This window comes from Vanrija pseudolonga, chromosome 7 (assembly GCF_020906515.1).
Source record: "Vanrija pseudolonga chromosome 7, complete sequence".
NCBI classification, from domain to species: domain Eukaryota; kingdom Fungi; phylum Basidiomycota; class Tremellomycetes; order Trichosporonales; family Trichosporonaceae; genus Vanrija; species Vanrija pseudolonga.
The window spans coordinates 1,647,677-1,674,697 of record NC_085855.1 but is presented as its reverse complement, the minus strand read 5'-3'; the positions used below and the strand labels follow the sequence as shown (position 1 = coordinate 1,674,697).

Genomic DNA, 27,021 nt, shown 5'->3' with positions numbered 1-27,021 from the left:
TGCGTGATTCAGGCCCGCATCGATCGCGTGCACTACGGCGCGGCCGGGGCATGTGCCTTGACGGCCGTAGCGGGCCGTGGCCGCCCCAGCCGGGTGGCCGGGTGAGGATGTCATCGGCGCCACGCCGCCTTTGCTGCTGCCCATCGTCTCGGCGAGCATGCGCCGTGCAGTCCGTGTCTCGCGCATGCATGGGTGCCGCGACATGCCCCTTCCTCCACGTCGGCGAAGGCGGGTCGTGCACAGCGGAGCCAGCCTTTCCACGTGCCATCACGACGCGTCGCGACGCCGCCTCCACCCTCCCAAAAAAAAGAAAAATCGACGACCTCAAAACCACCCCCGACACTCGCCTCCCATCCGATTTCTTCTCTCTCTCTCTCATACACCGTTGGTGAAACGGTATCATGCGTCGTTGCCATTCAGTCTGTCTCGACGCGGCAGGGGTTCGACTCCCTTACGGTGTAAAGCAGGACGAAAGAGAAGAAGAGAAACCTTTTGGTCGGCGAGGATGGTGTGGCGGACGGGGTTGGCTCGCACCCACCAAAGGGAACCAGTCGTGCCTGACCGAGATTTTGACTTTTGACCTCCGACGCGTCCATATCCCCCGCTTATTGCCGGTGGGACGCCGCTGCATTGTCACCATGTTCCGCATCCCTGACACCCATGCAATGCTCCTCCACGCACCCTTCCTCTCGACAAATACATGAATGGAATCCTAGTGTGTATGCTGTACAGAGCGGCTCACACCGACACGCTCGTTTTTAATCTTCTCTCTAGTAGTCGTCGTCATCATCGTCGTCCTCTTCCTCCTCCTCCTGAGCGCTCTCCTCGCTCTCGACAACCTCGTTGCGGCGGCTTGCAGCGCCGACGTTGATCTTGATCTTGGGTGCAGTGACAGACGGGCCCTTGTACATGGGCGTGCTCTGTCCGCTCTGCGCAGGCGTCGTGCCCTCGGTGCTGTCGTCGGGCGGGGCGGTGCTGCGGCCGTTGCCGTTGGTCTCGGCGCCACCAGCGGGGAAGTTGACGCTCTCCTCGGCGAAGCGCTTGTCAAAGTAGGCCTCCATCGTGTCGGCAGCGTTGTACACCCACGAGCCCTCGGTGTTGTACGTCCTCGCGTTGGTCCACAGCAGCTTGAGCTCGCGAGAGAGCGACTGCAGGCCATACGTCGGCTGGACAAACTTGCGCTTGATCTGCGACATGGCAATGGGCTGCACGATGATGGCGTAGTAGTCGGGGTACTGCTTCCGGTCGACCGGGTTGCGGAAGTAGATGTTCCAGTGCTCGCCAGTCATCTCGTCCTTGAGGCCGTTGACCTCGTCGAAGAGCTTCTTGACCATCTCGCGCTCGTCATGTGACAAGCCACCGGTAGTCTTGCGGCGTTTCTGTAAATGTCAGCGTGTTGCGTTCCAATCTCAAGCTGGCATCACTCACAACAACAGGAGTCTCCTCTGGCTGGAAGCTAGGCGTGGCACTCTTGCTTGGCCTTCCACGCTTCTTCTTGGGCGTCGTAGTAGTAGAGGCCGGCTCGTCCTTGGTCGGGGCCGCCTCGGCCTTGAGGGCCTCGACGACCGACGACAGCGGCTTGCCCTCTGACTCGGCCTTGGCAAGTATCTCGTTGGCGCGTTTGCGCTCGGCCTTGCGCTCGGCACGTGCGCGCTTACGATCGGCAGCCTGGTCGACGTCATCATCGCTGTTCTCTAAAGCGTTGATGAACTGGTCGTCGGTGAGGCCGTCGGTGTAGCGCACGTCGGCCTTGGCACGGCGGCCACGGCCCTGCTCCTCCTCGGCGGCAATCTGCTCGGCCATCTCCTGGCCAATGTCGCGGCGGTAGAAGGGCGGGAGCTCCGACTCCTGCATGAGAGGGGGCGGGATGGGCGGCTTGTTGCCAGCCTCCTTCCAGTCGGCAAGCTTGCGCTCGGCGCGCTCCTTGTCCATGCGGGCAAAGATCTCGAGCTCGTGGTCACCACGGGCCAGGAGCTCGTTGAGCTCTTCGTCGTCGAGCTCATTGGTCTCTTCCTCGTCCTCGTCGCCAGCGGCCTCGAACGCCTTGGCGAGGTACGCCTCGTACTCGGCACCCGTCGTGACTTCGTCGAATTTACCGGCCTGGATAACCTTGCCGTCAATCTCGAGCTTGGCCTGAGCACGCTGCAACACGAGCTCTTCGACCGTGCCGCTCGAAATGAGACGAAGGACACGGACTTCCTTCTTCTGACCAATACGGTGTGCACGGTCCTGCGCCTGCAAGTCGGCGTGGGGGTTCCAGTCAGTGTCGTAGATGATGACAGTGTCGGCAGACTGAAGGTTGAGACCAAGACCACCAGCACGAGTGGACAGGATGAAAACCTGGTACGGCGAGTCGGGGTCGTTGAAGGTAGAGAGCAGCTGCTGACGCTCGTCGGCCTTGGTCGAACCGTCAAGACGGCAGTACTTCCAGCCACGGTAGTCAAAGTAGTCGGCAATGATGGACATGATCTCCGTCATCTGGAAGAAGATGAGGACCTTGTGGCCGGTGGCGAAGAGCTTGGGGAGGAGGCGGTCTAAGAGCTCAAACTTGCCCGAAGTACGGACAATCTGCTCGTCGATGTGGTTGCCGACCGAGAAGTCCTCGTCGACTTCGCGGAACACGAAGGGGTGGTTGCAGATCTTTCGGAGCTGCATGATGGCGTTCTGCAGGTTGGCCTGGCGACGCGGCTTGCCCGAAGACATGTCGGTGGGGAGCGTCTTGTACTTCTTGACACTCTCGTAGAGCTTCCACTGAAGCGCCGACATCTTGGTGTAGATGACCTTCTCGACCTTGTCGGGAAGCTCCGACTCGACGTCCTTCTTGAGACGACGGAGAAGGAAAGGACGAAGCACCTTGTGGAGACGCTTGACGACAAGCAGAGCCTCTTCTTCGTTCATCTCCATCTTCTCCTGGCCACCAGTGTTGGCGAATGGCGCGTTGAACCATTCGTCGAACGACTTGACCGAGTTGAAAATCTTGGGCAGGACGAAGTTGAGCAGGGCCCACAGCTCGGGAAGGTTGTTCTGGAGCGGGGTACCCGTCAAGATGAGACGGTGGCGGGTAGAGTAGTATTCGTTGAGCGTCTGGGAGAGCTTGGACTTGATGTTCTTGAGACGGTGACCTTCGTCAATAATCATGTGGATCCACTTGATCTTGGCGAGCAGCGGTCTCTCCTTGATAATGTACTCGTAGGTGGTGAGACACACCTGGAAGTCGACGGCTCTGAGACGGGGGTACAATTCGCGACGAACCGAGGGTGAACCCTTAAGGATAAGCGTGCGCACGGCTGGGGCCCAACGCTCGAACTCGAGCGTCCAGTTGGTGAGCGTCGACAGGGGGACAATGACCAGGAAGGGACCGGGCTGCTGCTTCTTCTCGATAAGGTACGTGATGAGCGAAATGGTCTGGATGGTTTTTCCGAGACCCATTTCGTCGGCCAAAATACCGTTCAACCTGTTGTTGTAGAGCGAAATCATCCACTGCAGACCCTTGACCTGGTAGTCCTTGAGGGTACCACCGGAAAGGATGGATGCCTGCTTGGTGACCTTCTCTTGGATGCGGTGGGCAACAGCGTAGTAGTCGATCTTGCCCTCGTTGCGCTCGGCACCGTCCTCCTCGCCATCCTGTCGGCGGGCGCCGAACATGGCCTCGGAAGCGGGACCGTCCTCGGTCTCGAACGGCAGAGCAAACTGGTCGACATCCTTGTGGACTGGGTCGTTCTGCTGGTCGACGACGGCGGCAGCCAAAGTCTCGAGGTACTGGTCGGTCTGCTTGAGCAGGTGACCGATACGCGAGTCCTTGGCCTCGCCAAGGAGCTTGAGGTACGACTCTTCGTCGTCGTTCTTGAGCGCCTTGAGACGCTCCTTGGCGAGACGCTCGACACGGCGCTGCTCCTCCTTCTCCGTCTCGCTATGCATGCGGAGAATCCACTTGCCGAGGCGACGCATCTTGTCGGCACCCGCACCACGGGGGTTGGTGTCGCCGAGGTTGATGATGGTCTGGCCGTGGTCGACAATCGACTGAATGTATGCGACGTGGCGCTGCTTGCCACGCTGCTCACGCTCGGTACGCTGCCTGCGCTCGGCCGTCTCGGTCGCGCGGGCATCGCGGAGGGTGTGGGTGCGGAAGCGACGGAACTGGGAGCGATCGGCGGGGACCTGGGTCGCGCCGTGCAGGCCGCGGATGAGGTCCTCTCGCAGAAGCCTCTGCTTGCCGAGCAGGCGGAGACTCAACAGCTCGATACGGGCCTGGACGCCCAGCTTGCTCTCGTCCTTGGCGCCGTTGGCAGCGTCATCAGTGAGACCCGAGATCTCGGCCGCGCCAGGCTGTCCGAGACCAGCCGTCGCGTCCAGCTCCTCGAGCTCCTTCATGCGCCAGCCCATACGCGTCTCCACAAAGCGGTTGCGCTCCTCCATCAACAGGTAGGGGTCAAGACCGCGGGGAGTGATGGAAGGGACAAGCAGGCGCTGCTGCTTGTTCACAGGGTTGGCGATCTCATCGGCAAACTTGCGGTTCGCGTACACGCTGGGGTGGGTGTACGCGTTGTAGGGGTAGATGATGCTCGACTGGTCAAACTCGAGCTCGTACGGCGCTTCGCGGGGCGCGCCAGCCTCGACAACAGCCTCAACCGTCTTGTCAATGACCTTGGCCTCGGGCGTGGCAGCCTGCTGTGGTGGTGGGGTGCCCTGGGCCGCCTGCTGGAGGTAGGACGGGACAGGCTGGTTGCGGCTGAGGAGGTGGTACGACTGAGCCTGCGAGCGCACCTGGGCAATCTGCGCCGGGGTGAGGGCGACGTGCTGGGCCGGCGCGGCAGCTGCGGCATGTCAGCGACGGTGTGATGGGGTGGATGCGGCACGGCACTCACGCGCAGCGGTACTTGGGCCAGCGGCAGGCGCGTTCTCGTCAGTCGGCGTGCCGGAAGCAGCGGCGGCAGCAGCGGCGGCGCGCTTCTTTTGCTCGCCGATGGCGACGGCGCGCGCGTGCATCGACAGGATCATGACGGTGCGCGCATACTCTGTCGAGTTTTCCTTGGTGTGGCCTGCTGCCTGGAGCTCCGCGGCGCGCTGTGATGGAGTGTGAGCATGTTTGTTGTGTGCAGGGGGGTGGCGACCATCATGCATCCACTAACCTTTCTGAGCGCGTTGACTCTGGTCTGGTCCATGCTGGCGATGAGCTCGCGCTTCTTCTCGTCGTCGAGGATGACGGGCGTGGCGGGCATTGTTTGTCCTCCTGCATTCGGCGGGCGGAAAGCTGGAGGGAAGCCTGCACCACCACCGCTTGCACCTGGTGTGGATTTGGTCGAAGGTGAGGGTGCCGCCGCTGCAGCCGCCGCCGCCGTTGCGGGGGAAGGCGCGGCGTCGGTCATTTGGATTGTTGTTGGTGTTGTTGTCGGCGCGTGCGCGTGCCGCGTGATGGATGGCTGCTTTACGATGGGTGGGGGTCGAGGCCAACGCGCGCGTGGATGGATATGGTGGAGGGGAAGGTTGAGGCCGAGTCCGAAGTCACGGCGCCGTGTGGTGGGTGGGTGCAGCAACGACAGCAAGCAGCGTGCAGCGAGACAACTGCCCAGCTGAGGGGACAATGGGAAAGGGCGGCCAGCAACACACAACACGGAAGCAAATCTGACGGGATCAAATTACCCTGCCTCTGGCCGGATGTTTGGATTGTGGCACTTTTAACGCGTTTTCCTCGCATACAGTGCACAAAAGCATATGCATGAGGGAGGAAAAGTGTACTTGAATCGCGGGCCGCGATGCATGGAGAGAGCAGGGAGCGAAAGAGAGACGGGGGACGAAAGAGAGTGGGAGAGTTGGCATTGTCGCCACACAGGGTTGGCAATAGGAAGGTGCGGTAGCAAAGTGTAATAAGTGACAAATGGGAAAAAGGAGGTCTGAAGGGACACAAGCTGGCTGGCCAATGCTCCAACCTCCCTCGAACTGCAAAAGGATAACCTTGTACGACAATGACATGATTCGAACATGCGCTCCCGAAGGAAGTTGATTTCGAGTCAACCGCGTTAACCACTCCGCCACATTGCCTTGTACGTTTCCGGTATTGTTGGCTTGTCCTTGAACGTCGTGTCGTCAGCTGAGGCATGTCCGTCATGCGACCTTGACCTCCATCGTTCTCTAGTCCACAAAATCCTGGGACACTCGTTTGAGTTTCAGGATGTGACACGAGCCCAGGATATGCCCCAAGCTCCCTTTCACACCCTGTGGGGCTCTTGCTGTCCAGCAGCGTGGCTAACGACTATCGACCTGCCGGTCACACCTCCTCCTTCCCCGGCGTAGTGGTGGACGCCTTCTTGGGGCGTAACCGGCACCTTTGGCTCCTGCTGTACACCTGTGTGGCATCTCAGACCTGCTCGCCACTCATTTCGCGGCGGCTCCCGCCCAGTCACGAGGCGCGGGGGGGACGATTCTCATGCCGTAGACGTCGATGTCTTACTACTTCTCCACTCGTTCCCATGTTCGCGCGCCCCCGGCATGGTGCTTGGTGCTACTTGCCCTCGCTCCAGGCAAATGACCTGCAATAATCGTGCTACCTGGCATTGCACCGAACTGCGCGGGTACTGCCGTCCTCTCGACGGCAACCTCGTGGTAAGCGTCAGGCTGAGATGATCACTTTGGAGGTCAGTCGTCGGGCACGCCTTCTTCATCCCAGGACTCCTTTTATAAGTTATCTGAACTGAAGCCAACCCGAGCCGATCCGTAAGAGCCACAAACGTAGACCGATTTGCTCGAACACCGACCCCAAGCCGCGCCGGCCCTGCCCCGTCACTCCGCAATGGCCACTCGCCCGATTCCAGCCACACGTCGGAGCCATGCAGCACCAGGTATGCATACCACACCCTCGTACCCGACTGCCCAACCACCACCGAAAGCAAGCGGCACACAATCTAATCCGATACCAACCACGGAGGACGGCCGCCACGGCATCGGGTTCGGGTCGGAAGGCCCGCGCCGCCCTGCTGAGGCCGGGGGACGCATCTCCGGGGTGCCGGAGGGGGCCAATCTATCGCCGCTGGCAGCGTGGACCGGGATGCATAAAGCTCGACGAGGTATGGCCAAGGTGCAGGGGATGCACTGATCAGCGCACACCACTCACGACAAGGACGAGTAGCGATTGAAGAACAAGTGTCCAACACAGCTACAGCCAGCCAGCCAGCCTCGACTGCCACTCTAACCCGCCACACCGACCACCACAACCAAGTCCACGCCCCCGCCATGCCGCTCTACCTCGCGTACTGTCCCGACAAGGAGGGCAACTTTGCGGGCCGGATGAAGGAGCGCCAGGCGCATGTGTCTGCCAGTGCGGCAGGAAAGAAGGCGGGCACGACGCGTGAGTAGCGGCTCCACCTGCCTCTCCTCCTCCTCGTCGCCAACCGCCCGCTGCCCCTTCTCCGCTTTCTACTGCCCCGCCCCGCCCTCGCACGCACGCTCGCTAACCCCCACCCTCGTCGCAGTCTTCGGCCGCGCCTTCGTCGACGACGCGCACTCGCACCACGCGACCGAGCGCCAAAAGACCCCAGAGGACCAGCACGACGGCATGGCGGGCAGCGTCATGATCTACCGGTATCCCACGATCGAGGCGTGCTGGGCGCGTATCAGGGGGGACGCGTACTGGGTCGAGGGGGTGTGGGATCGCGAGCGGGTCGTCGTGCGGGAGATTATCGGGGCCGAGGGGGACGATGCGCTGCGGCTCGTCATGGAGAAGTAGGGCCCGTGGGTGTGTATGTAACTGTACCTGTCTCACTCCTCACCGCTGCCAATATGGAGAGCAGACTGCGCATGGCAATCAGATAGCAGTGGCAGTCAGGTTTGCTGTGGGTATCAGACCGCTCCACTGGGGCGCGCTGGGCGTCCTCGAAGCGAGGTCACGAGGCACACGACTTCGTGCTCGTTTCGGAGGCGGGGCGAGATCCGGAACACGCCACGGGAATCATCTGACACGCCGTGCACACGAGTGGAGCAAGCGGGCACGATGCGACGTCGCCGCTCGTCGTTGTTGCTCAACGCCGACCCACCGCACAACAGTCCGCCCCCACACGGAGCTCCACTCAGGGAGGAGCACACCCGCACAACTGCCGGCGGGTGCGCCGCGGCGAGTCTCCGACCTCGGCCTCCGACTCGACTCGAACGTGCGCTGGCGTTGCTGCTACTCTGACAAAACTGCATAGTTCGTATACGTACGTGGTGCTACAACACTGTTGAGATGAATCATGATGGCCCTGGCTCTGGCTCTGGCTCTGGCTCTGGCTCCTTGCTTCTACGCCTACGCCTGTGTCGCTGTGCCCGCGACCCACGCCTCGCGGCGCTTGACGGCGTCGTATCTCCCCTTGGTGAACGTGTACACGCCCTTGCGGTACGCCGCGAGCAACAATGGGTCGATGAGCGGGGCGGGCGCGGGGGCGGAGTCGGCGGCAACAATCTCAATCTCAATGTCGGCGGTGTCAAGCTCGTCGGGCACAGTCTGGACCGAGTCGTCCGAGCCCGCGCTGGCAGCGTACGTGAGGCCTGGGACTGAGCGGTCGGACGGCAATCTCACTGGGACCGGGGCGGATGCAGTGGTCGCAGTGGCGGCGGCGGCTCCGCGCTGGCGCGGGGACGGCGCGGGCGAGAGCTCAAAGTGCGTGTTGGACAATGCGCGGGCCAGCTCGTCGATGGGGCGCGGCGTCGTCGGCTTGGGCTTGGAGGTGACTGGCGCGAGGGAGACAGGCGCGAGCAGGCCGACGGCAGGCGGCGCGAACGTCGGGACGCGGGCGGCGGCGGCGGCCTTGCCGGCGTCCTTGGCCGCCTTGACGTGCGCCAGCAGGTCCTGCGGGCTCACGTACGGCATGTGGCAGGTGCTCGACCACACGCCGTCAAAGTACTCTGGCGGGGGCTTGGGCTTTGCGTTGGGCGTGTCGGCCGGCGTCGCAGCGGCCGTGTGTTGCGTGCTCGGCGCGAGGCTGACGGGCTCGGACGCGGCGTTGATGTACAGGCTCACGCGCGAGTCCTGCGCCCAGTCGAGGTCGTGGTAGTCGTCTCCGTCCTCCCACCCGCTTCCTCGCCCTCCCGGCAGTCGAAATGGGGCCGACAGTGTGCCTCGCTGCGCGGGGTCGGTGGTGTGAGAGTTGCGGTTGCGGTCGTGGTGGGTTGGGTGGTTGTGAGGTGCGGGCTTGTGGTTGGAGGGTTTTGTGCCCGCGCAGAGGGTGGGTGGGTGGGTGATCGACAGTGACGGTGTTTGGGGTGGGTCGCGGGCTGGCGGGCGACGCGGCGATTCTGGCTGTGAAACGGTGTGAAACGGCCTGTTGATGGGGAGTTGAGCGATGGCCTAGATGCAGTCTCGACCGAGGTGTACGTCTGGAGTGCGTGCTTTTTTGCTGCGTGTGTGCGTGCGTACAGCTTCAAGGTAAAGGTCGCGAGTGGCCAAGTTCCGAGAGAACGGCGGCGGCGCAGGCAGATTCCACCTTTCCGGTATTTATTGCAGCGCGTTCAACACAGACAGACTCGCGTGACGCACACAGCGCACAGGCCGCCTAGCTCGCCGCGACGCAGTATAGTGCGGCGTCTCCGCGTCCCTCTCCGAGTTTCCCCACAGTCTAAGCCCCAATGCATAAGCACAGGATGGATGTGTTACAGCGGCTGCCTGTCCAAAACACTACACTTCCTGACATCTCCGTTATGCCAAGCGCCCAGGCAGCAACGCGCAGCGCCCTGCTAGCAACACACGGGCATGGTCGGGCTTGGAGGCCTCGGAAGCGGAAGCATTTTCGCCCGGTTACGTCGCAAAGCCGGCTCAAACCCGTTGGAAAACCGGAAGGAAGCAGGTGGCGGGTCATACAGGGTTGGAAAAAGCGCAAAAGGGAATGCCCCTTGGCTGGATTGAACAACCGACCTCATCATTGCGTGTTGTAGTACGAGTGACGCGCTCTACCACTGAGCTAAAAGGGCCTTCTTGTTTCGCTTTTGCCGTGCTGGGTGTTGAGCGCGGGGATTACACCGCCCTCGCTGACCTTGGACGGCCGTCACTGCACACGAGGTGGGAGAGGGCGGCTATGGGGCTGCAGCTAGTCTGTAGAGAGGGCCAGTTGTGCATAGGGAGCGAATGAGGGCGGGGACGGGCGAGTAGCGTCGTAGGAAGAAGGGGCGAAAAGCCAATGTGTATTGCAAGCCAGCCGTTGTTGGCGACGGTATCTGGCTGGTTGGGAGAACTTGAGGAGCAAGGAGTGAGAGTAAGAGGAAGAGGCGAGAGACGCTCGGGGTCAATAATAAGAGGGGATCAGCGACGGTAGCGAGGAGCCGTGCTTGGAGTCGGTCGGCTTGGAGACTTGAGCGGACGGCGTGTTGGTGGTATGGTGAAGGTATGGTGAACGGTGGAAGGGAGTGAGACGAAGTGCGACAGAGACATACGAACGGCAGGAGGGGATGACAAGTATAAACCACGCCCGAGAGAGAGAGAGAGTGAAGGGCGCGAGCAAGTGACGGAGGGGGCGTGGGTGTAGGTGCTGTGGATGGCGAGTGTGCCACACACGCCTGTACACACCTCACGGTTTGTAGTCTTGGGTGCAGCGACTGGGGACCCTTCACCAGCCGCGCAGTGGACCGGGAATGCCCGCTGAGCGCGCCGAGAGCTGTCGCATGCAACCGCGCAACCGCAGGAGAGCCGCGCCGCACCGCGGCGCTGGCAACTGGCGTCCGCCCCTCCGGCCACTGCCACAATGATTCATGAAATATGAAGTACATATGCACTGTCCCGTGTGCCGGCCTGTGTGCCAATCAATCTAGCTAAATCACCAGAACTGGGTGAAATCTGGGTGGATGCCGTCGCGTGTCCGCAAAAGTACAATGTTTGCCGTCGTGGTTGAGAACTGGTGAGTCTGTCAGCTGTCGCCACAGCGCCGGCCGTGCCACTCACGCCGTTGCCCACGAACACGCCGGCCCGCCGCGCCACCTCCATGTCGACCGCCGGACCGACCTCGCGGTCCTGGAAGTTGGGGTACACGTCTGTCCTGCCAACAAACACCTTGTCCCATGCGTCGCTTGCGAGCCAGCGGCGCACCTCTTCTGTCCAGTCGTCTGGCGCGTCGGTGAGCAGGTAGATTGACCTCAGGAGCGGGTGGTTCTTGCGCATGCGGCGCGCGCGCGCAATGATCGCCTTGACGTCGGGCAGGCACTTGGCGCGGTACAGCCCCAGACGGGTATCCTCGACCATGTCTGCTGGTGGGGGCACATTCTCGTTACCTGGCAGCTTGGGGAGCTTGTTCCACGACACGAAGGGGCTGGGTCGGGGTCAGCGTCATCAGCCTGGGCCACTTACGCGCTGCGCGCCGCCTTCTCCTCGCATGCAGCCTCCCATCCGTCTCCGCGGCGCAGGTGCAGCGCAAGGATATGCTTCCACGGGTTGGTGGGCATGATGGCCTTGTTCCGCGAGTGGGCTATGCGCTCGACGTCGTAGCTCGCCGAATGGGGCGCAATGGCCGGCATCATGCGGTTGAGGATATTGAGCACGCGCGGCGAGAAGGTGAAGTGCGCCATGACGGGTGACTTGGCGAGCGCGTCTACGATGTCGACCGACGCTGTCGAGTCGAAGAACCTGCCGTCAGCGCAACCTACACACACACACCCACTCGTCGTCAAACACCTCGCCCTTGATGCGGATACAGTTCACACTGTCGGCGAGCATGTTCTCGAGGTCGTGGAGGCGCGCCTTGCCGTCGGCAGGCAGCGTGAACTGGCCGTTGGGGTTCGCTTCCGTCTTGAGCGTGATGACCCGTTGTCTGGAGCGGGGGCATACCGAGTCGTAGAAGGACGACGTGACGGCCCTTGGCGCGCGGTAGTGCCGCTCGAACCCGCTGATCACGCTCGCAATGTACGCCGAGAGCGGGATACGCGCATTCCGCCAGGGCCACTTGTTGAGCAGCACGGGCACGAGCTGGGACGCCGGCGTCAGTGCCACGCTGCAGGGGAGGGGGAGACTCACAGTGTCCGCCTCGACGTATGGCTCGAACGCGAGCGAGCGGTTGGCCGAGAACGCGACGTGGTGTTGCAGGCTGGGCAGGTCAGCAGGCGAGGACAAGGCGAGAGGCAATGCCGCACTCACAAGACCCGCTGAAGCTGGTGGTTGAAGCCTGGCGTTAGCGTTGCCGTCGTCACGGCCTACCTGTTCCTTTCGGCACATCGAATCTGGGCGTGTCAGCGGTCGTCGAAGATCAGTCTGGCGTCGAGGTCCGGGCATATCGACGTGGTGTGCTGCCAGGGAGGTGCGGCACAATGAGTGGTTCGGCAACAGCCACACAGCAGGCTTGGGATCAAGCTGTCCGCACCACGCCCGCCTACGCCTCGTCATCCTGGCTGCCGGACTGTCCGCAAGCCCAAGGACGCACTTCGCCCCGCCCCCAGCGCCTAGACGGCTCGCTCCCACCCTCGGCGGACCCTTGCCCATCTCCACCATCACCCAACTTCCGCTCGCGCTCGCGGCCACTACTCACTTAACATATCGCCCATACCGCCCCTCGGGAAAAGGCAGCCGGTAATCATGCTGCGGCAGCGTCCGCTCGACGCGATACTCGACGGCATAGCTCGGCGGGAGCGGCGGCGACGGGTGCGCGACGAGCACGAGGCACACCAGCAAGAACAGAAGCAGCAGGCGGAAGCCGCTCCGTCGGCCAGTGAGCAGGTGCAAGGGCGAGCTCGCGGCGCGCGCGCGCAGCGCGCCGAGGTCCAGCGTTAGGGAGGTGCCGGGGACTGTGAGGCGCATTGTGCGGCGATGTGGGAGGAGAGGTGGGGTGGAGGGTGGAGGGGTTATTTATGCCGCTGCTGAGCTGAGGTGGATCTGGTGTGGCCCGCCGGTGGGAACGATCTCGCGGAATGGAATGGGACGGCGCTGCCTGTGTAAGTCCTATATGCTGCGCCGCGCAGCCAGTGTTATGTGGTGTGTTGTGTTGTCGTGTTGTGTCGAGTTGTGTTCGTCTGTCCAACTCGACAACGACGATGGGAATCAACTCGCTGTGTCGTCACTGCCTGTTGACTGCCGAAACGTGGTGCCTTTGAGGGATCCGGCTATCCTGACCGCCTGGGAGCAGCGCGACGATGTCGATAGGGTGCACAGATGGAGCACACGAGGATGTGCGAGGTGCGAGATGCGTGCAAGCGAGAGAGAGAGAGACGTTGATGTGCAACTGCAACCGCATCGACGCACTCGCCGGCCATCGGCGCTAGCTGCACAGAACAAGCTCAGACACCGCGATGCTGCTGCGCTGCGCCGGTCGCCTCCGCCGCCGCCGTCGTCGTCGTCTCCGCGCTCGCTCGACGCGTTCGACCGACACAGTCTGCCTGCCTGCGTGCCAATGTCCAGCTTCCCCACCCCCACCCACGCCGGCCACATGCACCCCGCCGCCTCCGCGTCTATTCACGCCTTTATTGGCGTCAGTGGCTGCGCCCTAGCACTATTGACGTCTCAGTGGCGGACTCAGGGGTGGTGGGTGGGCAGCAGGTGGGTGGCCAGCCAGGTGGGCCGCGGCTCACCTCGCACCCAACATGATGCATGAATATGCTATATTACATTGCCTTTTTGACGTTCAGACGACCTTGCTGGTTGCAACGGCCACCTCGGCCCCTTCCTTCCGCCGCAGGCGACGCCCCGCGCCGCGCAGCCGGCCGGTCGGTCGGCCCGCTCACTCACGCCTCCTCGTCCTCGTCCTCGTCGTCGGAATCGCTGCCAATCTCGCGCTGCTGCACGCGCTCCACCTCGTCCTCCCACTTGATCGTCGCGGCGAAGAGCAGCTCCGAGGCGGCCGTGCAGCCGAGCGCGATCGCCGCACCGGCCCACAGACCGCTCAGGCCCCAGTGCGGGCTGCCGAGGCCGAGCCACGCGCCGAGGGGCAGGCCGACGAGGTAGTACCCCACAAAGTGGATGATGGAGCCGACGTTCTGGCGGCCAAACGCGCGGAGGCACGCCGCGCCGACGTTCTGCAGGCCGTCAAACACCTGGTAGCTGGCCACAAAGATGGCCGCGTCCGCGGCGACGTCGGCCACCGCCTTATCGTCTGTGAAGATGTACGGCAGCTGGTGGCGGTAGATGAGGACCAGGGCGCCGCAGGTGCCCGAGACGAGGATCTCGAGGAAGAAGCCGGCGCGCACAGTCATCTTGGCGCGCTTGATTGCCCGTGCGCCGAATCCCAGCAGGTTGCCGACCTGGGCGGGGTTAGTATGAGCGAGGGCGAGTGGGGGTGCTGGTGACTCACTCGGTTGGCGATGCCGATGGAGATGGCATAGGGGACCATGGCGACAATGTTGTCGAGGGTCGAGATGATGGCCTGAGCCGCGACGGCGTGCGCACCGAGGCGGCCGGCGAGGAGGGCGATGATTTCAAAGGCCCAGAGCTCAGAGCCGAACATCTGCGAGCACGAGCGTCAGCGAGTGCGAGGGGGATGGGTGGGGGCGGCGCGTCGCTGTGCCGCCGGCAGGTCCAGCCACAGCGCTCGACCTTGGCACGCGCTGCGCGCCTACCACCGCAAGTAACCACTCACCAAAGCACCGGGAACCGCAATCCAAAGAATGCTGCCCCAGTCCTCCCAAGCCTTGCGCGTCCAGCCGTCCCAGCACTCCTTGGCGCGAGTACGCGAGACGTAGAGGACCAAGCCGAGGCCCGCAGTCCACATAGTGGCCGCGGTGGCGAGTGCCGCGCCGGACGCGCCAAGGGACGTGTAGTGCACCAAAAACACAGCAAGCAGCGTGTGGAACGGGAGGATGGCGAGCAGCACGAGCGGGGGCGCGGCCATCAGCCCCTGGACTTGCAGGAAGCTCTTCATGTTCTCGAAGAGGCCGAGCGCGGGGAGGAGGAGCGACGCGTAGCGCATGTAGCTGGGGCGGGTTAGCGAGTCGGGCAGAGGTGCCAGGGGAGCTCCCACCTCTTCATGCCGTGTACCAGCTCCTCGGGCTGCTTGAGCGCGAGCAGGATCGGGCCGATGTTCCACCACAGCAGAGCGATGAGGAACGAAAGCACGACCGACAGCAGGATGGTCCGCTGGAGCACCTGGCCGATCACGTAGCGGTGGTCTACCTGCGTGTAGAGGGGCGCCGAGAGGGTCGTGAAGGCTGCTGCCATCGCCAGGGGGAGGGGGAAGCCTGCGGCGGGGTTAGCATGTCATGGCGGCGTCGGCGGCGGTGGGCACCTCGGCGTCGAGCACGGCGCAGCAAGGCAGCCTGCCGAACCAGCCTTGCGTTGCGTTGCGCGCGCGTGCCGGGCATGGCAGCGACACTCGCGCCGCTGCGCGCCGCTCACAAACTCACCAGTAACAAGGATCAGCAGACTCGAATTACCGACAACCGCCAGCTCCCCCGGTCCCAACCGCCCAACAATGAGCACATTGATCGTATTCAGCGCGTTCTCGAGCATCAGCCCCATGGTCAGGGGGATACTATTCCGCACGAGGACCTTGAGCTCGTTCGTCGTAGACGCGGGGCGGTTGAGGCCGATCACGCCGTGGTGTTTGTGCGCGGTGTCGCCGGCCGAGGCGATACTGATGCCGCTCTGGCCGGCAGCGATCGCGGCAGCGCTCGGCGGCGCCTCGGAGAGCAAGGGCGTGCTCTCGTGGTACGACACCCTGCGGTGCTCTGGCAGCGGGGCCATCGTTGGAACTGGCCTGCGCGCGGGCAGGTCGAGGTTGGGTGCGTTCAGCACTGACGGAGAGAGCTGCGGCATGGCGGGCGGTGATGCGTCAAGTCGTGTCCGAGACGTAGGGGAGGGGGTATGCACAGGTGTGAGTGACGAGCGAGGCTGACGCCAGATGGCGAGATGGCGACGACGAGGAGGATGATGAAAGCACAAGATGGTGCGTGGGGCCTCAACTTTGCGCAGGCCGGCATATCCGACTTCTTACTGGCCGTCCGTCTACCGCCCGCCATTGCCAGCCCGCGTCCGCGTCATTAGGAATCAATGCCTGCGCGCCTGCTCCTTCAAGTAAACGTGGGCCGACGCGCCGCCGCCGCAGAGGACTGTCCGCGCTCCGACGGCCCTTAACCCGCCCCCGCCACCGCCGCCGCCGCCGCCGCCGTCATTTCTGACCGAGCTGGTTGGACGCCGTCGCGGGTAATACACGCCGTGCCAATCCAGATAACAAGGTAATGCCTGATCTTTGGCTGTCGTTCCAGATAGCACGAGCCGCGGCATGTGGAATGACACACTTGTTGTGCCGATCCATAGTGGCCTTGCCGGCTTCCAGCGTCCAAGCATGTTGAGCCAAGCGCGCGGTAAGATGCATACACACATTGTCTAAGGCCGTATTGATTGATCGACAAGCGCCCACGTCGACGTGGGTGCCCACTCTTCGCCCCCTCCCCTCCCCGCCGCAACCTCTCGCTGCGCTCGAGGCCGCGGCTACATCAACACCCACGTCCCATTCCCCCGCTGCTCCACCTGCCCCTCCCGCTTCGCCGCCGCCATAAACATGGCCAGCTCGTCCCTCGTCCCGTCATAGTCCTTCATCATCGACAGCATCTTTTGCAGCGTGTCAATGTTTTGCGGGCCGAGGTTGCTCAGCATGCCCTTGATGTAGCTCCAGTAGATCTGGACGCGCTGGGCACGACCCTCGTCGACCGTCTTGAACAGCGGCGCGGGGGCCTCTTGGATATAGGCTGGGCGGTTAGCGTTGCTCCCCAGATACTCCCCCCGACTTACACTTCTCGCCCGCCTCCTCAACCACCTCGAGTAGCCGCCACATGCCGTCGTCGTCCTCCTTGAGCACGCCGTACCCAACCCAGTGAGCGAGCGCGTTGCGCAGTGGCACACCGTCGACGCCGAGCTTGTCACCCAAATCCTCTTCCGACCACCTCGCCTTGCCCTCGAACAACTCGGCCACCGCCGCCTGCAAGGGTGTCGCTTCCGCAGTCACCTCGCGGTCCTCGAGCTCGAGCGTGATCGTGACCTTGCCCATCTCCTGTAGCCAGCGCAGACGCTTGTCCGGCTTGAAGTGGTGGAACGCGGTCTCGTACTCGCTCTGCACCTGCTCGAGCTTTGGCGTGAGGTGTAGGGACGATGAGTGCAGGTTCGGCCAGAACATGCGCGAGATGATGAGCGGGTGGATGATGGACTGGAGAGTCAGCTACATATGCGACACCGAAGCAGACCCACCTCAATATCCCCGTGCACGTGGTCATCGATACGCTTTGAATCTGCCATGTCCTTGAGCATGACGTCGCACACATGCAGCGCCTCCTCGCCGAACCGAATCTTGAGCAGCTCGATGGTGCGCACTTCCTTGACCGCGTCGTAGTCGCCGATCGCGAGCAGCCGCGTGGCAAGGTACGCTTGCAGCTCCTTGACAATCACCTCGCGCGTCTCGTAGATGCTGACAAGGGTGCCAACGATGTCGGCCGTCTTGCCTGTGCGGAATTCTGCCCGCGTTAGCAGGTACTGACTCCGTGACTCACCTGGTGCGGCGTCGTTGGGCTCGGGCTCCCACTTTGGGTCCCAGAACTTTTCGACCGTCGGGTCGTTGGTCTGCGCCAGGGGTTCCGCCGACGCCGGGTCATTCTCGTCCTGTAGTTCTTCGCCCTCGACCAGTGTCGCCACAATGCACCGGATGGTGTCGGGTCGATCGCGCAGGTGGCGACGCAGTGGCTCAGCGACCTTGTGCAGGAGTACGCCGAGCGGGTCGATGATACGCAGGCAGCGGATCGTCGAGATGTACTGCGTGATGACGTCTTTTGTCTCTGCACCAGGATGAAGCAGGCGCTTGAGGTTGCTAGGCGTGAGCGCGGAGCGCGGGGCAAGACTTACGCAGCACGGAGCCTGTCCACGAGCTGGTCTCGCTGGTCGACCTTGATCAAGCAATCCTGGTGGCGTCAGTATGGGTACCCGAAGTAAACAGTCACCCACCCGGAGATCCTCGAGCGCTGCCAGCGAGTCGGGGAAGTCGACAATGATATCGAAGAGTTCCTCGGTCCTGTGTCGTTAGTGTCTGGGTTTCGCTCCAAACGTGGAACCCACCTGATCTCGAAGAAAGACTTGCACAGGTAGTAGTCGAAGCGCGAGTACATGGATCTGAGCATATCCTGAGGGTTGCTGTTTGCTGTGGTGGTCAACCTCATGCCTCTAGCACCACCTACTCTCAAAGACGCCCGAGATCCAGTTGACGACGGTATCCGATACGCGCTGACGAGCACGGGCGAGCCGGCGCTCCTCCCACCCCATCCCCGTCTCTTCCTTGGCGATCTTCTCAATCTCGTCGTACGCCACGCGCATCAGCGTGGTCGCGTAGCGCGGGAGCACGGTCAAGCGGTGGAGATGCGGCGACGGCGCCGCAACCTTTTGCTTCTTGCGCGGTTTGCCCTCCTCGTCTCGGGGGAGGCCGGCAAGCGACTCTTGTAGGAAGAAGCGGAGGTGCTCGGGGAAGGAGGCGGGGAGCGAAGCGTACACCAGGTGCTGGAAGTGGGTGGTGAACGAGTTCATGATTTTCGGGCTGACGTCAGAAATGTCCTTGGGGGTGGGGGCATACTCTTCAAATGCTCTCAAGGGGAGTCCCCAGACTCTTTGCCAGATTGACAGGCGCTCGAGGAGCTCGACCATGATGGCCGAGGTGTTTGGGTGGGCCGAGATGGAGGTGGTTTCCTGCGAGTTAGCGGGATTAGTCTCAGCTTTATGCACCCACCTTCAGAGCAGCAAAGTACCGCGCGATATCCTGCCTAACGAGGTAGAACCGCGACTCGACGACATCTGATGTCAGCTAGCCCTTACTTCCGCCAGCTCACCCGTGAAGTCCTGGTGCAGCTCGGGCAGCTTGCCAGCCGAGCGCAGGACGGCGAACGCGGCGGCAACGTTGGGGGTATCATCTGCGCTGTTAGATAGGTTCATAGAAGAGAGTTTGACACCTACGAGACCGGTGGGAGGTCGCTACGTCGCGCGGGTAGAGGTGCGCCTGGGCGATCTCGGTCGCCTGGTCGTCAGTTGCGAAGCACAGATGGCCACCAACTCACCCTTGCGATCTCGTCGTACCGCCTTGCACCTTCTGCAGAGGTCGTGGGTGTGTCCCATGCCTGCAGGGCGAGTGCGAGGGCCATTGTGGGTTGGGGAAGGTGATGTGATGATGGGTGGGCTGGCGCAATGTTGTTGTTCTGGTCTCAACTGACGTCGAGGCCGGGGGAACGGGTTTCACCGTGGGAGAGTAGGACACAATGATGACTGTTGTGACCGTGGGAGACCTTAGCACGTGATTCCTTTGGACCCAACTTATGTCATCCCCCCTCTGTTTCATTGTCACTGCCGTGTAGCTGCGGGCAGTGTCCTCAACCTGCCTGCCTGCCGCTGTGCACCGCATTTGCCAGCCCAGTCAGTGCCCGCTGCGGCCCTCCGCCGGCGGCGCCGCCGGGAAGCTCGCCGCTGTGCACATAAGTCTGGGTTCTGCCCTTAAGGTCGCGCCCGTAGTACCGTAGTCGAGCGCAGGCAACAGCAACCAGACGGCAGCCACAGCCTTGTCCTCGTCATCCACAGTTGCCCGTCTTCATCAAACCTGCACAGCTGCCACAGTCACTCCCCTGTCGTTATCCCGCACAGTGATGATCTGCATCAACTCGCAACAAAAGTCTCGGCGCGCTCGTACCAAGACATGTGAAAGGGGGGAAATGTTTCGCGGCTCGTCGTTGGCAGCGTTGCCAGCCCGCACAGCCTGGGCCAACGTCTGAGAATGTGTGACGTTTTAGTGGTGATTCCTGAGGCGCCGAGACTTGGCGAGGGAGGGTTGGACTGGCTGTGGGTGAAAACGACGCGGTCGCAAGCACTTAGGGCCTCGTCGCGTCGTTTGGCTCCTATGTCTACCTGCGAAACATAGGGGATTTGCGCTATGTGGAAGTGAAGGTGTTTGGCAGTCCGTACTGGTGGTCAGGGGCAATGTGCCACTACTTGGTGTCGACGCGCGATGCGCGCCATGGGGATGAAGGACGGATACAAGCATTTGGGGGGGGCCATGAGTGACCTGCATGGAGGGGTGGGGGCAGAGAAAAAAAGGCGTCAAAAGATTGAAGAGAGAGACAGGGACAAGTCGACCTCAGGGTTTCAAGTTTCCAGTTGCTGCCGTCTGGGGCGCGGCGAGGAGCGGGCACGCGGGCTCGGAGGGCGCCGCACGGGCGCAGAGGGGGGGGGGGGGGGCAGAGAGCGCGGGCACAACAACGGTGAAAGTTGCGCGCACAGCACTGGGCCCAAGGGGCACAACGCCCAAGGCAACACCGCGACAGAGGGGGGGGCTGCGTGCCCTGTCGTTACCCTGAGCCCTTTGGCCCTTTTGCACTGGTTGGCCGTCCACACAGTGACAAGTTGGCAGAGACACCAGCGAACCCCCCGCCCAGCCAGGCTGGCTGGCTGGGTGCTACTGCAGTGTGAGGGGGGCACTGCCTAGCACCCAGCCAGCAGCAACACGCCGCCGCACCACACACGCAGGCTGGCAGCACCAGCAGCACCACTGCCACCACCACCACCACCACACACACTTTGCGATACACCTTCCTCGACTACACTCCAACCACTCTCATTCCCCCCCTCCTTCCTTCCTTCCTCGTCTCTCCCTTCCCTCCCCCCCTCCTCTCTCTCCTCGTCTGCTCGGCATCGCGCTCGCCCAGCCCGGCCGACGGGGCTTTTCTCTTTCTTCCACAAAGCGACCAGTGCGACACACACACTACAGCACACACAACACAACAACGACGACGACCTACCAACACCTCGCAGAGTCCATCACAAACTCTACCCTTGTGCATTACACCATTTGAGGTCGTCCACCCCCACACGGCCCCTCACCACCTGTATCACCTCGTTTGAACGACTGGCCCGCAGACAACTCGCAATAAACAAGTCGCATTAGCTGGAACAAACTCTCTGCCTCTTCCCCTCCCCTCGGGTGCAATCTGCGAGTGACCCACCAACACGCGCACACGTTACTCTAGGTGCGTATACTCCGCGTTCGTGCTTTTGTGTACATTGTGCTTTGTCGCACACTCCATCGCGCGGGCATTGGTTAGTAGCAGTGCAAGACACTGCTCGCTTCAAACAGACGACAACCTCGACTTCTTTATTCCCATCGCGGTCCCTCCTTGCCTTCACTTTCCCGCGCACCCACCCCACCAACGATCGCTGTACATATTCGCATCACTTTCTCCATCGCAACACCGCATTCAAACTCCCCACTCTCCTGCCCCTCGCGATTGTTGACTTGTCTGACAACGCCCCCCCAGCTAGTACAACACTACGATGTCGTACAACAACCCGCAGGCGAACTATTCGCAGGCGTCGTCCACGGACCCATTCACTGGTGCCCAGCAACCGCCAGGCCAGCAGCCCCCTTACGACGCTCCTCCCCCAGGACCACCTGGTGGCGCGCCGGCAAACTACCAGCAATTCTATGACAACAACTCTGAGATGGACGCCCGTTACGAGGGCGGCGGTATGGGCCGCGAGACCTGGGTCAGCGAGAGCGCTGGCAGTGGTTACGGTGAGTAGTTTGCGCCCGCAGTCGCATCCGCAGTCGAGCTAACATCGCATTAGAACCTGGCCAGTACCCCGCCTCGGAGCACTCGTTCCAGCAGGGCTACCCATCGCGCGCCTCCACCCCTACCTTCACTGAGGGTAGCAAGGAGGGCCACCGCCCGAGAGAGCCTTATGTGAGTAGTGGCGTCGACCATAACTTTCCAGTACTAACTGCCTCCAGCCGGCTTGGACGCAGGAGGCCAACATCCCCTTGTCAAAGGAGGAGATTGAGGATGTTCTGATCGACCTGGCCAACAAGTTCGGTTTCCAGAAGGACTCGTGCCGTAACATTTACGACTTCCTCATGATCCAGCTGGATTCGCGATCGTCGCGCATGTCGCCCAACCAGGCCCTCTTGACTCTCCACGCCGACTACATTGGTGGCGAGCATGCCAACTACCGCAAGTGGTACTTTGCTGCCCAGCTCGACCTTGACGATGCCATCGGCGCCGTCAACAACCCCGGTCTGTCGCGTGTCCGTTCCGTTGCCCGTCGCGGTGGCAAGGGCGCGCCGCCTCAGTCGGCCCAGGAGAAGTCGCTCGACTCGGCCACCCAGCGCTGGCGCACGGCCATGAACAACATGAGCCAGTACGACCGTCTTCGCCAGGTCGCCCTCTACCTCCTCTGTTGGGGCGAGGCCGCCCAGGTCCGTTTCGTGCCCGAGTGCTTGTGCTTCATCTTCAAGTGCGCGGACGACTACTACCGCTCGCCCGAGTGCCAGAACCGCATGGACGCTGTTCCTGAGGGCCTGTACCTGCGTGCCGTTGTCAAGCCGCTCTACAAGTTCCTTCGTGACCAGGGTTACGAGGTTGTTGACGGCAAGTTCCTGCGTCGCGAGAGGGATCACGACAAGATTATCGGTTACGACGATGTCAACCAGCTCTTCTGGTACCCCGAGGGTATTGCCCGCATCGTCCTGGCCGACAAGACGCGTCTGGTCGACATTCCTCCCTCGCAACGTTTCATGAAGTTTGACCGTATCGACTGGCCCAACGTCTTCTTCAAGACTTACCTTGAGAAGCGTTCGTTTGTCCACCTGCTCGTCAACTTCAACCGTATCTGGGTTCTCCACATTTCGCTCTTCTGGTTCTACACCGCCTACAACGCCAAGCCCCTCTACGCCCCCAAGAACCAGCTCAACCCGTCTACCGGTATGCAGTGGTCGGTCGTCGCCCTTGGTGGCGGTATTGCCACTCTGATCATGATCCTCGCCACGCTCGCCGAGTTCAGCTACATCCCCACCACCTGGAACAACACCTCGCACCTAACACGCCGTTTGGCATTCCTGCTCGTCGCTCTTGCGATCACGGTTGGCCCTACCATCTACATTGCCTTCTTCAACAGCGGCGAGAGCGCGTTGACAAAGTGGCTTGGTGTTGGTCAGTTCATCTTCGCGATCATCTTCACGCTCCTGTTCGGCATCATGCCCTCGGGACGCATGTTTGGTGACCGTGTCGCTGGCAAGAACCGCAAGTACCTCGCCAACCAGACGTTTACGGCTTCGTACCCGACCCTGTCGCGCCCTGCCCGCGCATCGTCGATCCTCCTCTGGTTCCTCATCTTCGGGTGCAAGTTTACCGAGTCGTACTTCTTCTTGGCTGTCTCGTTCCGCGACCCCATGACCGTCATGCGCGGCATGAAGGTCCAGAACTGCAACGACAAGTACTTTGGGAAGGCGCTCTGTGAGAACCAGGTCGCGTTCACCCTCGCGGTCATGTTCATCATGGACCTCACCCTCTTCTTCCTCGACACCTTCCTCTGGTACGTCATCTGGAACACGATCTTCTCCATTGCTCGTTCGTTTGCCATTGGCATGAGCATCTGGACGCCTTGGCGCGACATCTTCTCGCGCCTGCCCAAGCGCATCTACGCCAAGATTCTCGCGACGGCCGAGATGGAGGTCAAGTACAAGCCCAAGGTCCTCGTCTCGCAGGTCTGGAACGCCGTCATCATCTCGATGTACCGCGAGCACTTACTCTCGATCGACCACGTCCAGCGCCTCCTCTACCACCAGATCGCCTCGGACCAGCCCGGCAAGCGTACCCTTCGTGCCCCCGCCTTCTTCATCTCGCAGGGTGACAAGAAGTCCAAGGTCGAGTTCTTCCCCAAGGGCTCCGAGGCCGAGCGCCGTATCTCGTTCTTCGCCCAGTCGCTCACGACCACCCTCCCCGAGCCCATCCCCGTCGAGGCCATGCCCACGTTCACCGTCCTTGTCCCCCACTACTCGGAGAAGATTCTGCTCTCGCTTCGTGAGATTATCCGTGAGGAGGACCAGAACACTCGTGTTACCCTGCTCGAGTACCTCAAGCAGCTCCACCCCGTCGAGTGGGACAACTTCGTCAAGGACACCAAGATTCTCGCCGAGGAGTCCAACCTCTTTGGTGGTGGCAGCAACCCCTTCGGCGACGAGAAGGAGGACAAGCGCGCCGACGACATTCCGTTCTACACTGTTGGTTTCAAGTCTGCCGCCCCCGAGTACACTCTGCGTACGCGTATCTGGGCTTCGCTCCGTGCTCAGACGCTTTACCGCACTGTCTCTGGTTTCATGAACTACTCCAAGGCCATCAAGCTCCTCTACCGTGTCGAGAACCCCGAGGTCGTCCAGCTCTTTGGCGGTAACACGGACCAGCTTGAGCGTGAGCTCGAGCGCATGGCCCGTCGCAAGTTCAAGTTTGTCGTCTCCATGCAGCGCTACTCCAAGTTCAACAAGGAGGAGCACGAGAACGCCGAGTTCCTCCTCCGCGCCTACCCCGACCTGCAGATTGCCTACCTCGACGAGGAGCCCGCCCGCAAGGAGGGCGGCGAGTCGCGCATCTTCTCGGCTCTTATCGACGGTCACTCTGAGATCATGCCCAACGGTCGCCGCAGGCCCAAGTTCCGCATCGAGCTGCCCGGTAACCCCATTCTCGGTGACGGCAAGTCGGACAACCAGAACCACGCCATTGTCTTCTACCGCGGTGAATACCTCCAGCTTATCGACGCCAACCAGGACAACTACCTCGAGGAGTGTCTCAAGATCCGCAACGTCCTCGGCGAGTTTGAGGAGTTCCAGGTCTCGTCCCAGTCGCCCTACGCCCCCAACGGCCACAAGGACTTTAAGAAGTTCCCCGTTGCCATTGTCGGTGCCCGCGAGTACATCTTCTCGGAGAACATTGGTATCCTCGGTGACATCGCTGCCGGCAAGGAGCAGACGTTCGGTACTCTTGCGGCTCGTTCGCTCTCGTTCATTGGCGGCAAGCTCCACTACGGTCACCCCGATTTCCTCAACGCCATCTACATGAACACACGTGGTGGTGTCTCCAAGGCGCAGAAGGGTCTCCACCTCAACGAAGACATTTACGCCGGTATGAACGCCTTCGGCCGTGGCGGCAGAATCAAGCACTCGGAGTACTACCAGTGTGGAAAGGGTCGTGACCTTGGTTTCGGCACCATTCTCAACTTCCAGACCAAGATTGGTACCGGTATGGGTGAACAGATGCTCTCGCGCGAGTACTACTACCTCGGCACTCAGCTCCCCATGGACCGCTTCCTCACCTTCTACTACGGCCACCCCGGTTTCCACGTCAACAACATCTTGGTCATGATGTCGGTCCAGATCTTCATGCTTACCCTCACGTTCATTGGCACGCTCAACTCGTCGCTGCTCATTTGCCAGTACGACTCGAACGGTGGTATCCGCCAGGGCCAGAGCGGCTGCTACAACCTCCAGCCCGTCTTCAAGTGGATCAAGCGCTGTATCATTTCGATCTTCATCGTCTTCTGGATCGCCTTCGTCCCCCTGTTCGTCCAAGAGCTTACCGAGCGTGGAACCGGCCGTGCGATCATCCGTCTCGCCAAGCACTTCGTTTCGCTGTCGCCAGTGTTCGAAGTCTTCTCGACGCAGATCTACATGCACTCGATCATCAACAACTTGACGTTCGGCGGTGCTCGTTACATTGCGACTGGTCGTGGTTTCGCCACCACTCGCATCTCGTTCAGCATCCTCTACTCGCGTTTCGCTGGCCCCTCGATCTACCTCGGTATCCGTACCCTGATCGTGCTGCTCTACGTTTCGCTCGCCGTCTGGATCCCCCACCTCATCTACTTCTGGATCACCGTTGTTGGTCTGTGCGTTGCGCCGTTCCTCTTCAACCCCCACCAGTTCTCGTACGCCGACTTCATCATCGACTACCGCGAGTTCCTTCGCTGGATGTCGCGTGGTAACTCGCGCACGCACGCCAACTCGTGGGTTGGCTACTGCCGTTTGTCGCGTACCCGCATCACTGGTTTCAAGCGCAAGCGCCTCGGTCTCCCCTCTGAGAAGCTCTCGAGCGACGTTCCCCGTGCCGGCTGGCGCGCGATCATTGTGTCCGAGATCCTCGGCCCCGTCTGCCTTGCCATCCTCATGGTCATTTGCTACCTGTTCATCAAGGCGTTCCCCCAAGGCGGTGTCACGGTCCCCGGTCTCCTCCGTATCGCTATCATTGCCCTTGGCCCCATTGTCTGGAACATGGCCTTCCTCTTGGTGCTCTTCCTCATCTCGCTCTTCCTCGGCCCCTGCCTCAACGCCCACACCACCCAGTTTGGTGCGACGATGGCTGCCATTGCTCACCTGGGTGCCGTCGTCGGCATGGTCGCCTTCTTCGAATTCCTGTGGTACCTCGAGATGTGGAACGCTTCTCACACTGTGCTTGGTGTGATTGCGGTCATTGCCGTCCAGCGTGCCGTCTTCAAGATTCTCATCGCCATCTTCCTCTCGCGAGAGTTCAAGCACGACGAGACCAACCGCGCCTGGTGGACTGGTGTCTGGTTCAACCGCGGCCTCGGTGCCCACGTCCTCAGCCAGCCTGCTCGCGAGTTCATCGTCAAGACGATTGAGATGGGTCTCTACTCTGCCGACTTTATCACGTGCCACCTGCTCCTTCTCCTCCTCACGTTCCCGATGCTCATCCCCTTCTTCGACCGCCTGCACGCTACCATGCTGTTCTGGCTCTCGCCCAGCCAGCAGATCCGTCCTCCGATCTACTCGCTCCGCCAGCGCAGCCAGCGTCGCAAGATTGTGGTCAAGTACTCGATCGTGTACTTCCTCATCCAGGCCGTCTTTGTCGCGCTCATCGTCGTCCCCGTCGTTCTCAAGACGGCCGCCGGTCTCCAGCCCAAGACTGTGCCCCTCGGCGGCGTCATCTAAGCGTCGTTCGTCTTCTACACACACAACCCCCCCATCACGACCCTACATCACCACATCAAACGAGACGAGCTTTACGAGACAATGACCCTCAAGGCCTTGCCCCTCTGCAACCCATTCTTCCACGACCCATCTTCCATCTTGCGGCTCGTCTCCTGCCCGCCTCCCTCTCCCCCTTGCATAGAAACGACACTCAACATGGACACTGCGCTTGTGACCGTCTCTGCGCCTTTCACCGACCCTTTGTGCCCCCCCAAGATACTCGAAGAGCAGCGCTCTGAACAATCACCCGCGCGGAATGATGATCATATACCCACGTGCTCGCATCGAGCGATGATAGGTCGAGCGATGCAACGGATTA

The 27,021-nt window shown here is 61.7% G+C and overlaps 7 protein-coding genes and 3 non-coding genes across 12 annotated transcripts; 3 read left to right on the top strand and 7 right to left on the bottom strand.

Moving 5' to 3' along the window:
- Positions 1-379: 379 nt before the first annotated feature.
- Positions 380-461, top strand: LOC62_07G009530. The gene is given in 2 exon segments: positions 380-415; positions 427-461. It is a non-coding gene; the product is annotated as a tRNA-Gly (tRNA).
- A 223-nt stretch (positions 462-684) lies between these two features.
- snf21 (Chromatin structure-remodeling complex subunit snf21) lies at positions 685-5,519 on the bottom strand. The gene is made up of 4 exons (XM_062776083.1): positions 5,130-5,519; positions 4,866-5,064; positions 1,429-4,814; positions 685-1,379 (listed from the first exon to the last, which is right to left on the bottom strand). The coding sequence occupies exons 1-4, from the start codon at positions 5,364-5,366 to the stop codon at positions 771-773; spliced, it is 4,431 nt and encodes a 1,476-aa protein (XP_062632067.1). The 5' UTR covers positions 5,367-5,519; the 3' UTR covers positions 685-770.
- Positions 5,520-5,958: 439 nt separating this feature from the next.
- Positions 5,959-6,039, bottom strand: LOC62_07G009528. The gene has a single exon. It is a non-coding gene; the product is annotated as a tRNA-Ser (tRNA).
- A 1,188-nt stretch (positions 6,040-7,227) lies between these two features.
- LOC62_07G009527 (uncharacterized protein) lies at positions 7,228-7,720 on the top strand (the record flags this gene model as incomplete). The annotated part of the gene is made up of 2 exons (XM_062776082.1): positions 7,228-7,342; positions 7,467-7,720. 2 exons carry the CDS (start codon positions 7,228-7,230, stop codon positions 7,718-7,720), a joined length of 369 nt encoding a protein of 122 aa, XP_062632066.1.
- Positions 7,721-8,275: 555 nt separating this feature from the next.
- Positions 8,276-8,839, bottom strand: LOC62_07G009526 (uncharacterized protein; the record flags this gene model as incomplete). The annotated part of the gene is given in 2 exon segments (XM_062776081.1): positions 8,276-8,818; positions 8,831-8,839. The coding sequence occupies 2 exon segments, from the start codon at positions 8,837-8,839 to the stop codon at positions 8,276-8,278; spliced, it is 552 nt and encodes a 183-aa protein (XP_062632065.1).
- Positions 8,840-9,852: 1,013 nt separating this feature from the next.
- Positions 9,853-9,936, bottom strand: LOC62_07G009525. Its single transcript is given in 2 exon segments — positions 9,853-9,888; positions 9,901-9,936. It is a non-coding gene; the product is annotated as a tRNA-Thr (tRNA).
- A 756-nt stretch (positions 9,937-10,692) lies between these two features.
- Positions 10,693-13,124, bottom strand: LOC62_07G009524 (uncharacterized protein). 2 transcript variants are annotated; one of them, XM_062776079.1, is made up of 8 exons: positions 12,474-13,124; positions 12,146-12,168; positions 12,086-12,113; positions 11,966-12,035; positions 11,613-11,917; positions 11,303-11,578; positions 10,901-11,264; positions 10,693-10,853 (listed from the first exon to the last, which is right to left on the bottom strand). In XM_062776079.1, exons 1-8 carry the CDS (start codon positions 12,740-12,742, stop codon positions 10,776-10,778), a joined length of 1,413 nt encoding a protein of 470 aa, XP_062632064.1. In that variant the 5' UTR covers positions 12,743-13,124; the 3' UTR covers positions 10,693-10,775. The 2 variants fall into 2 exon arrangements, with proteins under 2 accessions (XP_062632064.1, XP_062632063.1); XM_062776080.1 differs by having other exon boundaries at positions 11,613-12,035.
- Positions 13,125-13,463: 339 nt separating this feature from the next.
- Positions 13,464-15,786, bottom strand: SPAC11D3.06_1 (putative transporter). The gene is made up of 5 exons (XM_062776078.1): positions 15,277-15,786; positions 14,895-15,111; positions 14,514-14,847; positions 14,229-14,381; positions 13,464-14,178 (listed from the first exon to the last, which is right to left on the bottom strand). Exons 1-5 carry the CDS (start codon positions 15,686-15,688, stop codon positions 13,663-13,665), a joined length of 1,632 nt encoding a protein of 543 aa, XP_062632062.1. The 5' UTR covers positions 15,689-15,786; the 3' UTR covers positions 13,464-13,662.
- Positions 15,787-16,363: 577 nt separating this feature from the next.
- Positions 16,364-19,064, bottom strand: ANAPC2_1 (Anaphase-promoting complex subunit 2; the record flags this gene model as incomplete). 2 transcript variants are annotated; one of them, XM_062776076.1, is made up of 13 exons in its annotated part: positions 18,961-19,064; positions 18,860-18,920; positions 18,736-18,816; positions 18,636-18,700; positions 18,483-18,595; positions 18,094-18,446; positions 17,975-18,056; positions 17,864-17,930; positions 17,765-17,820; positions 17,416-17,729; positions 17,117-17,379; positions 16,664-17,075; positions 16,364-16,620 (listed from the first exon to the last, which is right to left on the bottom strand). In XM_062776076.1, exons 1-13 carry the CDS (start codon positions 19,042-19,044, stop codon positions 16,364-16,366), a joined length of 2,208 nt encoding a protein of 735 aa, XP_062632061.1. In that variant the 5' UTR covers positions 19,045-19,064. The 2 variants fall into 2 exon arrangements, with proteins under 2 accessions (XP_062632061.1, XP_062632060.1); XM_062776077.1 differs by having other exon boundaries at positions 18,094-18,595.
- A 1,428-nt stretch (positions 19,065-20,492) lies between these two features.
- On the top strand, positions 20,493-26,663 carry FKS1 (1,3-beta-glucan synthase component FKS1; the record flags this gene model as incomplete). Its single annotated transcript, XM_062776075.1, has 4 exons — positions 20,493-20,916; positions 21,205-21,461; positions 21,515-21,630; positions 21,678-26,663. Exons 2-4 carry the CDS (start codon positions 21,221-21,223, stop codon positions 26,661-26,663), a joined length of 5,343 nt encoding a protein of 1,780 aa, XP_062632059.1. The 5' UTR covers positions 20,493-20,916; positions 21,205-21,220.
- Between the last annotated feature and the right edge of the window lie 358 nt (positions 26,664-27,021).

Coding starts and splice junctions, on each gene's coding strand:
- snf21 (XM_062776083.1), bottom strand. CDS start 5,366: ATGACCGACGCCGCGCCTTCCCCCGCAACGGCGGCGGCGGCTGCAGCG. Junction 5,065..5,129: donor GAGTCAACGCGCTCAGAAAG/GTTAGTGGATGC, acceptor ACTCCATCACAG/CGCGCCGCGGAGCTCCAGGC. Junction 1,380..1,428: donor CAGAGGAGACTCCTGTTGTT/GTGAGTGATGCC, acceptor TGACATTTACAG/AAACGCCGCAAGACTACCGG.
- LOC62_07G009524 (XM_062776080.1), bottom strand. CDS start 12,742: ATGCGCCTCACAGTCCCCGGCACCTCCCTAACGCTGGACCTCGGCGCG. Junction 11,579..11,612: donor GGCGAGGTGTTTGACGACGA/GTGGGTGTGTGT, acceptor CGCTGACGGCAG/GTTCTTCGACTCGACAGCGT. Junction 11,265..11,302: donor GAGAAGGCGGCGCGCAGCGC/GTAAGTGGCCCA, acceptor ACCCCGACCCAG/CCCCTTCGTGTCGTGGAACA.
- SPAC11D3.06_1 (XM_062776078.1), bottom strand. CDS start 15,688: ATGCCGCAGCTCTCTCCGTCAGTGCTGAACGCACCCAACCTCGACCTG. Junction 15,112..15,276: donor TCTGCTGATCCTTGTTACTG/GTGAGTTTGTGA, acceptor ACCCCGCCGCAG/GCTTCCCCCTCCCCCTGGCG. Junction 14,848..14,894: donor CTGGTACACGGCATGAAGAG/GTGGGAGCTCCC, acceptor AACCCGCCCCAG/CTACATGCGCTACGCGTCGC.